The sequence below is a fragment of the Diospyros lotus genome, chromosome 14, assembly GCF_014633365.1.
Source record: "Diospyros lotus cultivar Yz01 chromosome 14, ASM1463336v1, whole genome shotgun sequence".
Taxonomy (NCBI): domain Eukaryota; kingdom Viridiplantae; phylum Streptophyta; class Magnoliopsida; order Ericales; family Ebenaceae; genus Diospyros; species Diospyros lotus.
This window is the reverse complement of record NC_068351.1, coordinates 3,861,225-3,872,839: the sequence shown is the minus strand read 5'-3', so window position 1 is coordinate 3,872,839 and position 11,615 is coordinate 3,861,225. Positions and strand designations below refer to the sequence as shown.

Genomic DNA, 11,615 nt, shown 5'->3' with positions numbered 1-11,615 from the left:
CTCACATAGAACCTTTCAATCTTGTGTATTTAGAGATATTCTCATAGATAAAATAAACGATTGCATTTCACGAGAGAGAGAGAGAGAGGGCCTTGATGGATGGAGCAATAAATATGAAGACGGGTGAGAACCCAATTCCCCTTATAATTTTCGCTTTTTAACTTTGCATATGCTGTCCTCACTTGTGAAAAGAGCTTGACGAAGACGGCTGCTAATTAAATCCTAATGGCTGACCTTATCCAATCAAATTAGGTCTGTGATTGTCGTCATAGATACAGAGAGACGCATATTGTAATATTAATAATTAAATTATGCTTTGCTGTTATCATATATCAAGTAAACAAAGCTTACACCTCACCAAGCTTAGCTGTAAGTGAAGGGCATCTGGGATTTCTTTCGTTTTCCTTGTATGTTAGTTAACAAGTGCAATATAATTAATGTCAAAAGGCCAATGGTGCACAAATACTAAATTTATACACAACAATATCTCAATAATGATAAAAACAGAAAAGGAAAGACCCATCAAAATGATTCATAACTGCAGAACAGAAAAATGATAATATTAGAGTGAAATGTTTATTAAAAAAAATAATATCACTAAAATAATATACATATAAATGATATGATAAAAGTTTCGAGCCATTGTTTGAGCTTCCTGCCTAATGACATATGCCGCCTAAGTTCGACTCCATATTCTTGTCAATAATAAGAGAAACAATATTTGTGTTCCAACTTCAGTGCATAACATAAACAACAACATATCCGACCTTTATCTCACTATGTGAGGTCGATTTCAGTGTACAACAACATATACTACAAATTTCAAACATTCGTTTCAACAACTAAAGATGACCCAGAGACATTCATCAATTTATAAAGCAAGCCCGAACAAATCAATTACAGAACTGTACAGAACACCATGCCTATTTGACTATAGTTCTTTTAGTTGCCAGTTAAGACAACATAGCTACAAGGATTCCTGAACCAGGCTCCCTCCGGTGACTCGCTTAGGAGCATGTATAACTAGAAGTATGGCTTTCCTTGATATCACTGCTTCATGTAGATTGAAATACAAACCCAATCAAGATCACTCGCGTAAACATCATCACGAAGAGTTCACAATCTGCTATTTCCTATCAGGCTCTTAATCATAGCTCCTCCTAACTGATTCCACTCGATCAAGACGAGCAGCTCTCCATGAGAGTGAATTGGTCGACTTCAGTAACAAGGCTAAAGCTTTGGAGCAAGTTGCTCTAACAATTGCATCAGGAGTCCTACTCATTTTGCTTACCAGCATACCAAACACCTAAAAGGAAGCCAATATTATCTTATTCAATGAGTTCATTTTAAGCTGCAATCTAAAGAAATAGTTGACACTAAATGGTGCATCTGAAATTGACCTGTGGATAATACAGAGATGAGATGCGTTGATCATCTGATAGGCAAAGCATGCAGCTAGAGAAGTACACAGCGTTTGCTTGAATAACTGGCCAAGGAGCATCATGTGCCTGCAATATCAGGAATATCAAAGTGAAAGTTTGTTTTATTATAGTTTTTTTAAGCACCTCTAATAGTTCTAACATGTCTTAAGAATACAAGAAATTAGGGACAATAATTTGTGAATTGGCAACAAATTCGGTGACAGATTTGACAAGCAGAATAAATTATCAAGTTATTGAGAAAAAAGTACTTTTTAAGCATATTGATAATATTATTCCCCGTTATTTGGGCATGTAGTGCACACTTTTAGTTTATTGTTGCGTTTTTGTCAACCTGGTTCAGCTCTTGATTTAATTGAATTGTATTTGTATTTGGTTCACCGCAGTTCACTCCATTGTTCCAACACAAAGGTGGCATCTGCCATTCCACGTGAAAGGGAATTGTTAAATCACTTGAAACAAAAAATGAGGTTAATGAGCATAACCAAATCTTAGGTTTTCCACTTTGCTTTGTTCATTTTATTTTAGCTGGAAATTTAATTTTGCATCATATCTTAACCTCTTGGTCATTCTTGCCGCCTTCTTGTTGGGGCATTTGTCAGAATTTTGGAGTTCAACTGATATATAACTTTTATGTATTGGGTTATTTTTTGTGAAAAGGGATGTCATCTGAAAATCATTAATAAATATTTTGGAGCAGATTGATAACTGGGATACTCCCCACGAGTGTTAACTAGACTTGTAAAATCGCATCATACCCTTCTTTTTCAGTTGTCTATAAAAACCCACCCTTGCCAACAAGACCATTGCTACCAAGGTCACCCACATCAACCAATCACCCAACATGATCAATGTGAACTTAAATTTCTAATTGTCTCAGATGTGGTTTGGGTACTGTAAAAGATTGCCAACCTACCTGCATCATAATGACAACTAAATAAGGAGAACTTCAGAAAGGATACAATTGAGATTGTCAACAAACAGTTACCCCAGTGTCCTACTTCAAGTAATGCAGAAAATAATTCCTTGAGGTTCATTGCAACCTAATGCAGCAGATAACGGAACACATTAAAGCTAAAAATTAAAATAAAAGGTTTCTCAGCAGAATGCAAACCTGTATAATTGATGCCATGTAAGAATCAACCCTGGGAGACAAATGTTGGATAAACTGCCTTGTCAGGTCTCTGACAAAGTCTTCGTAGTCACTTCTGTAAATACACAATAGATATTCTCACTGAAATTTGCCACCACAAGAAAGCCACTAGTCCTAAAGAAATGGATGTAATTATAGATTCCTATAACAAATGCATACCTGTGGTCAGAGTTAAAACAACGCGTGTTGAAGAGTGCAGATATTCCTTCCAATTCCACTAAAGGGGCAATCTTTTTCAGGGTGTTCTACCAAATGAATGATTACATATAGTTACAAATGCTCAGGAGAACATTATAAGAAAAAGAGAACAGACTGACAGTTATCATTTACCCTGCAAGCCTGTTGAACAGTGAGATCATCATCATGAAGATGCAAAACCAAGCGTGGGAGGACAGCATGTACCTGAGACCAGAGATAAACATCTGAATAGCTTCTAATGCTTGCAAAAGGAAAAATAAATGACTTAATCATGAAGAGACACCAAGAATCTTAGCAGTAGCAAGTTTGTAGCATTGACAAGTATCTTGCAATAATGGATTACCCATCTACAACAGAGACTAGATGAAATTTGCTGTTACAAAAGCTACAAAATTTTTATATCAATTTTTTTTTTTTTTTTTGGCTTCTGTACAAGATAAACATTTGAGTAGTTGGTAAGAAAGAAATAATCCTAATACAGTAAGCAATAGGAACAGGTCTGTGCTACTCAAGCATGTGATGTTCATAATACAATAGTAAGTTGAAAAAAACTACACGTAGTAACATCAAGTTTAAACAGCATTGTTTCCTTCACTGACTACAAATGAGATGTAAAAACTAACTATAAATGACTGCTTATTGCCATATGCAGGTATTAGTTTAAGATAATTCAAAATCAATTCAAAGCCAGTAAAGCATGGCAATCCATGTCAGCCATCTACACACTTCTTTAGAACAAAAAGATATATGTAAGTATAAGGATGACTAAAATATCTAGAACGGAGGTTGTAAAGTTTTGCAGACATAGATGGGAGAATGGTATGATAGAATTTGGAAAGATTTCCAATATGCAAATAAAAGCTTTCCAGTTTATATTAAACGACGCCAGTTAGAAAATGAGCTTACCCAAGTTTTTCAGCAGATATAAGTAGAGCTAAATCAAAATTTTTGTAAATTCAAGTCTCAAATTGTGAGGTGCCAACCAATAACAGACCTGCTCAAGGAAAGCCTCATGTTGTGCCCCCATTGCATAGTTGCTTAAAGATCCAAATGCTGCAAAGGCATTGGCTCGTATCTTGGTGTTCATGCATACCTGCATCCATTTAATACATAAATTAATTGCATCATATTATATATCTCCAATTTATAGGGGATTCAGTAATTTTTTGAACCAGAGATGACTGAACATCCTGGAGGATAGCATCACTTCTAGAAATTGCCCATTTTTGGTACAAAAATCCACTTTCTACCCTTTAATCTGGATGCATTTCCTAGCTCGGATATGCCAATAACAACGTTTACATATATCAGGCCCATCACCAGGGCTATATTTGAGCCAACCATGAAGCCTGAACAAAGTGCAAATATATAACCAAGGGTATAACTGTTCTTAGTGGCATAACTGTTCTGAGAAATAGTAAGTTAGCTGCTGTCCTTTAATCTTTAGAAGGTGCTTCAAATATGGAATAACCAATTATTTCTACTGAAAGGAATCAAATTCATGGTTATAAAAATGCATGTTGTCACGGACATGCCACTTTTAAATTTTTGCTTTTTATGTTTACTGTTAGCTTTGTTATTTCCTGCTACATTGTGACTTCTTTATTTTAGTTATTGTATTTCAATTCCAGCTAGCAGTCGGTTAGAATGTCAAGGCCACGCGTGAGGCCTTAGGAAAAGGACAAAAGAATCTGTTTAGGAAAAGGACAAGGGAATCCGTTGTAACCGCTAGGAGGGGCGTGATCTGCTGCATCCGAACCCACCCAAGCGAGTATATTAACTCTCCCAACCTTGTGGGAGAAGGCATGAAATGAATAGAACTTTTCTCAAGTACTCTCCCTCTATATTCTCTCTGTTCTAGTCTTCTTCTTCCTCTCTTTCTCTCTCTCTGCTCTTACTCTGTTCTGTCCTTGAATCTCACCGATTCAAGGTAGCTCTCATTGTCATGCAGTGACACAAATCTATACAACTTATCAAGAGAAAGTAGTCTACACCATTCATCCTACAAATAAAAGCTATTAGTTTTTGGTATTTTGTTCTCTGATCATCAGTTTCAAAGTTTATCATGATAACAAAGTTAAGTAGAGGCTTTAGCACCAACTTCAGACTAATTATGGATGCCTCGTAGACAGCAGGTCTAGCAGGTCTTCGAGTTTTGCTGCTTTTAACTTCCCAAGTGTTGTAGATATTCCCCCAGTTTCAGAGAGTAAAATATATGGTCAGGAAATATAATTTTTTTTAAAAATTATGTAATTGTGATGTCTCTTAACATTTCAAGATAACTAACCATTTGATTTAACATTGCTAATTGGCCAAAATTTTTGAGCACCTAAAAATATTAGTATCATTATCATCAACTATATGTATGTGTAGCAAAAGTTTTATTGCCATCTGCGGGAAATTCTTACAGAACTCTTGGTAGTGCAGTTCATCAAGACCTGTGCTGGAATTGAGGCTTCTTTTCTTTTTATATTACTTCACTGACATCCCTCTTTAACAAAATTTTACAGTTAATCACTAGACCTCATGCCAAACCAGTAGATTGTGTCTGGTCAATTTAGACCATTTATTTTGAAGCCCCGTCCATCTATGTGGGCCTTGGTAAGTCTCAACAACTATTATCCAGAGAATAGACCACCAACATCACTTCTGGTAACTAACATTGAGGACTTGTTTAACACTTTGCTCAAAAGAAGCATTTGCTTTATCAGAGGAGTATGTAAATCAACTGCCATGATTTGTTGAACTCTTTATATTAACTACTGAACATATCCAAAATGAATATAAGATAATAGGAAAATATTTCCAATCAATTATAACAGAAAGTAAAATAGTTAACCACACTAACCAAAATGGATGCCACATGGAAAAAATATATGGGAGAGGATTGGGAAATCAAATCCTTGAATTGACGGAAAAAAAGATGAGTAATTTACACTAGTAATATTCCTGGCAAGTAGAATACCACTTTTAATTGTTTGTTGCAGAGCAAGGTTATACAAAGTGACGGTGCAGTAGTTAAAAAAGAAAAAAAAAAAAAACCTTAACTTTTTAAATCCTTGTTTACTGAATGCTACTCTAATAAGACAAATACAGAACTGTTGCAGATATCAACACTGATATGCTAGCTCAGTTAGTGATGCTCTCTTGGATCCTAGGTGGGCTAAGGCAATGCAAGAAGAGTTTAATGCCTTGTAGCATAAAGGTACATGGGAGTTTGTTCCCTTTTCTCTTGATATGAATTTGGTTGGCTGCAAGTGAGTGTTCCGTTGTAAGTATAACCCAGATGGGTCAGTTTTGAAGTTTAAAGCTCGGTTAATGGCTAAAGGTTTTGATCAAAATCCTGGTATTGACTACACTAAAACATTCAGTCCAATGGTTAAGACGCCTACTATATGTGTTCTCCTATCATTAGCTGTGACTTTTGGCTGGGATATTCAACACGTTAATGTGAACAATGCCATTCTCCATGGAGATTTTATTGAAACAATCTACATGTCCCAACCTGCAGGTTTTGTTTACAAGCCCCTCATGCTTGGTACACAAAGCTTAGGACAGCTTTGCAAGATTGGGGCTTTGTAAGAGCAGTATCTGATGCTTCTCTTTTCATTAAGAAGTCTATTCATTTTGTTCTGTTCATTCTTGTGAATGTTGATGATATTCTTATCACCAGTTCAAATCCTAAGGTTCTTCAGTCCTTTATTCATGATTTGGACCCTCATTTCGCTCTAAAAACTCCGGGTTCTATGAATTATTTTTGGGGTTTTGAAGCCTACAAGGATAGCAGTCTCTATCTTACTCCAAATATGCTATTGATTTGTTGAAAAAGGCTAGCATGCAAGACTCCAAAACATGTTCTACACCAGTTAATCTGGGAACTCCTCTGACTAATGATAGTGAAGTGTTTTCAAATCTCTCTATATATAGAACTATTATTGGCTCCCTATAATATTTGACTTGCACCCAACCTGACAATGCTTTTGTGATGAATAAACTCAAATCAGTTTTTATCTTCTCCTAAACAGCAACATTGGTTGGCTTGCACAAGGTTGCACAGATATTTAAAGAGGACTATTAGATTTGGTTTATTATTCACTCCTTCCTCTAATCTGTCTATTGAGGTTTATGCAAATGCAAATCATACTGGGTGTAGAGTAGCACGCAAGTGGATTGTGAGCCTAACTTGGTAATTTGGGTTTCCGAGAAGCAATTAGTGGTTGCAAGGTCAGTTGGGGAAGCCAAGTATAGAGCTCTAGCACAGGGAGGTACTGAAATTTTGTGGCTGAAGTCTCTGTTTGCTGAACTGGGCTATTCATTTTCTAAGATTCTGTCATGGTCCTAGGGTTTAACCTAGGTCTAGAATGGAAATCGGAAGGTTCCGATTCATTTAAAGTCAAGAGCAAAATGTATAGGGGGGAGATTGAAGAAGAATGGGGGAGAAATTAGAAAGAATGGAGGGAGAATGGCAGAAAACGAGAGAGAGAGAGATTAGGGAGAAATCTTGGAAGAGAATTGAGAATTCAATATCAAAATCATCATGCCTTTTACAGAAGAAGGACCAAGCTTATATAGCTTGAACTGTGGGTGCTGCCACAGCATATCACACCCACTCTAACTAACTGATTTGTCCTATTCTAACACATGGACACCTGGCAGATTCTGCCATAACAAACTAACCAGTTGGAAATGAAATACAAACAAAAGAATGAAATACTAAGGCAATACAAGTAAGTAATATCCAAGCCGATACAAAACTTGGCCGCAAAATTATAATCTCCTAGTCTCGTGACAAACCATTGCAACCTTATTACAATGATGCCCTTCTATTATTCCTTGGGTCATAACAGATTCCTATCATCTGGTGTGACAATATGGCAGCTAAAAGTATTGCTAAAAATCCCATCTTTCACTCACGAACCAAACATATTGACATTGATGTTCATTTTATTAGAGAGAAAATTGAAAATGGTGAGGTGGAGATCAGATATATTCCCACACAATATCAAACAGCTGATATTCTCACCAAATGTCTGCTTAGAGACAAGTTTCTCTTTTCATGTAATAGACTTTGCCTAACATTGTCTCCTAACTGCATTGTTCAAGATAAACTACAGCGAACTTCTACGAAGGATGATTCAAGAATAATACTCTAGTGAACTCAACAGAAGACTCTTAGGTCTGCACAAGTTCTAGAGTCTAATTTGAGGAGGAATGTTGAGAATAGTAGTTCTATTCGTCCTGTACAAAGGAATATTAGTTGCGGTTCTGTTAAATTTGCTAGTTAAGTTTAATTAGGACTTGTCCGCTTGTCTTTGTACATCTGTTAAGGTTAGTTGTATCTCTAACAGAATTACTTGAATTCACAATCTATAAATACTCAACTGCTCTTCTGTTTCTAATGTCAAGAATCATTTTCAGCAATTTCAGTTTCAGTTCTCTCTTTTCAGTTTCTTTCTTTTTCTTCATAGAAGCTCTCACTTCACATTCATGAAATAAAGTCCAAGGTAGCAAGATTAGATTTTAGTAAATTTTCAACTAAAAGATTATAGCAAGCCAAGACTCATGTGATACTGAAACTTCTTATCTCCATGTTCCAAGACCAACATTATTAGCCTACTGCTGCCATTCAATTGCATGCATTTTAAAATATATTTTTGTTTATTTATTTATTTTATGTGTATGTGCCCCGCACGCGTGAGAGAGAGAGAGAGAGAGTACTTCATAGCATATCACTATCAGGACAATGCACGCAGCAATCTGTAATAGTTTCAACAACTATTGCTCTCTAACATAAAGAATTAGATTAACAACATATGAGTGCGTACACAAAATGCAAACTAAGAGATCGTACTTGAAGATTACGAAGCCGAACTGACAGGTTGAGTAAAATAGGTTCAACAGCATCATTGGCCGATGGCTCAATAACCTATGAAGTTAAAAAGAGCATAAGTGGTAGAAACAACAAAATCTTGATAAAAGAGTGTGCACAAGAAAATTATGGTTGGAGCAGTCACCATCAGCAAGCATGACACTGCGGTTAATTGAACTGACTCATCTGAATCATCGAGCAAAGCTAATATAACTCCAAGCACTTGAGGAGTGTACTGCATTATATAGATGGATGGTATCTACATTGCCAAAAACCAAAAAGACCACGCTCACTAAGTGAAAATGGAAAATAAGGTAGCTGTGACTAATGCAACTGATTTCAGGAATCCACTCCATCAGTGAGGAAATGATATAATTACCGGAGTCTCTAAGAATCAAATCAAGCATTACAATTTTTTGAATTTGCTTGGTATCTTCCAACACCATGCATACTTGCGTGTGTGTTCTCATGTGGATGTTTAAACATGCACAATGACCGTGACAGGTAGAAATAGCAAGAAAGGTCTAACCAAAACGAGAAGCATGCACCAGAAACACTATTGCAATTCATCTTATATTGAAGTGAGGAGGAAAGAAAATGGTAGAAAGCATTCATAGATAAAAAAAACCTGTACAAGTCCCCTTAAACAAAGGCGTCTAACAGTAGAAGAATCATCAGATACATGCCGGCATAATGTTTCAACCATCTGCTCCAACAAAGAACCAAAACCATCACTGCACCCAAGTAAAAAAAAAAAAATACTATTCAATGACAGCTGGAAGCATAAAAGTAAAACTTTCAGTAAACCAGATAGAGAGAATAAAAGAGAAAGATAGAAGAAGGAAGAAGAGAGCAGGTTAGATGGTCATTGAGAGATGCCTTAAAAACTTAGGTTATATCCCTTAACCTCATATATTTATATAAAAGCATTCCAAGACAAAAGTATCTTTAAGTGAAACAACCTATGTTACCTAGGCCTGGATTTTCTGGTAAGCAGGTTAGGAATGAGAACAGAGCATGCCGCAAATTCTAAAATGTGCTGCGAACTGCAATGGGGTTAAGCTTACAGATATTATTATTAAATTTCAAGGTAGTTTTAAATATATATTTTTTTATTTTTAGCACTTAGATATCCAATGAAATAAAACAATATAATTTTCTGTTTCTTTAATTAATTATGCAAGAACATATTTGTGAAAATACAATAGGTAATTCACTTCCTTTTCAAGCCAAAACTCCAATACCTATATTTTCTTCTTTGTTATCTATGTTTCTTTCACTCCTAAGAAACATTTAAGAGTAAAGATAAATAAACATGGGATCATTGGATTCTAAGGTGTTTCACCATAATTGAAGTTTATTATGTATGTCTTCTTTTGTTCATCTATCAAGACAATATCATTTGAACATAATATATACACCAAGGCATTTCTTCTTCGATGTGTTTGTCAGTTCATCCATAGCAAGAGCAAAGAGGTATGGGTTCAATCTAGATCCTTAATGTAATCCAATTGTAATTGGGAAAACAATTTTTTATCCAAATATCATTTGCTTCTTTTCTACATAAAGAGAATTAGGGGTTCTTAAGGCTATTGAAGAAAACCAAAGCACCAAACAAATATAAAGGAGCCTAATGACAATTTAAAAAAAAAAATTCACAGAAAGTAAAAAAAAAAAAAAATTAACTTCAAACACACCTGTAGCGCACAAGCTCTGAAACTGCTGCAGCTGCAGCTTCTCTTTGAAATCTTTGTGGTCGGTTTAATGATTTACTCAAAATTAAGCATATGGATGAAACCTGAGAAACAGATAATGAGAGAACAAATTTAAGTTTATATTGCAATGAAATCAAAAGAAAAACAACTATAGGAGTTATGAACAATCAAACAAGCATTAGCATGAACAAATTTCAAATCAGCACTTAAACATGAAATAATGAAGTATGGTGCTTGTAATAAAATTATTTCCCTGTTATTTTTGGTGAAAGTAAAAACAAGCTATAAACCTATAAACCTAACAATAATCTCATACAATGTTTTACACATTAGAATTGAATATAAATATTGAAACTTAATAAAGGCATACAATAATAAAGCCAGGTCTATTTTTGGTAGCCTGAGAAGAGAAGTATATCGTGAAGTTTCAAAGGAATGTTAATTACCAGGATTCCATCTTGATTCTATAGGATGTAAAACAATGAAACAAGTAAACATCATATTTCCTATGCACTTAAAAATAGTGTGTGAATTATATATAGAGATTATAAGTGCCCCTGTTTCCATCCAGTATCAATATAAGTCCAATGGGAGGCCACCTGATTGCTTTCTTTATCTAGTTTGTCTCTATTCTATGCACTTTTATATGGTACCAGAGCACTAAACAAGTACTGAGAAATCAGTCACCAGAATCTGTCCATACTTTAAGCTGATGACAGAATCTTTTGTAGCCTGAGTGACCACTATTCCAGCAGAGAGAAACCAGAGTTTGAATTCTCTGTTTTGGAAGACCTTTAATAACCTCTTTTCTGGAACATAACAATTGGAAACATCACCTACTTGTCATGCCCCAACTTATTCCCATCTAGGACGTGAAGCACCTACCCAATGTCACCCGATAGGACAAGTGGTTCTTGGATCCTAGTTGAGAGCTTCTCTCTCTAGAATTGTGGGCAAGGTGTTCTTACTTCTTCCATTCCTCCAAGTCAAGTGTGCAAGTGTGGGAAGGCTGACCTAGCCTCGTCTGATCGAGTGACAATGGCTAGGTGTCGCACGTCCTAGTGTGGTAATAAATCAAGGTGCGACATACTGCTGACAAACTCGTCAAAACGTACTCTCACAAACTCCTTCATTGCCAGCACCTGGCCACATTTGTCCTGGTCAGCACAAGCACATGGGCACTCTGTGCATGCTCTGGCTTCTTCCTATTAGGTTGCTAGCCATAGATAGGTTGGTTTGAG

At 35.8% G+C, this 11,615-nt stretch overlaps 1 protein-coding gene across 1 annotated transcript in view; it reads right to left on the bottom strand.

Annotated features, from left to right (window-relative positions):
• Window positions 1–557: 557 nt before the first annotated feature.
• The window catches only part of LOC127789872 (protein SHOOT GRAVITROPISM 6-like), an 85,326-nt gene continuing 74,268 nt past the window's right edge, over window positions 558–11,615 (bottom strand). Inside the window, 10 exon segments of the mRNA XM_052318926.1 lie at window positions 558–1,306; window positions 1,401–1,508; window positions 2,554–2,647; window positions 2,752–2,837; window positions 2,923–2,994; window positions 3,785–3,883; window positions 8,642–8,716; window positions 8,805–8,918; window positions 9,288–9,393; window positions 10,357–10,457. Of these exon segments, the coding sequence (XP_052174886.1) occupies window positions 1,145–1,306; window positions 1,401–1,508; window positions 2,554–2,647; window positions 2,752–2,837; window positions 2,923–2,994; window positions 3,785–3,883; window positions 8,642–8,716; window positions 8,805–8,918; window positions 9,288–9,393; window positions 10,357–10,457 (1,017 nt within the window). The 3' untranslated portion in view covers window positions 558–1,144.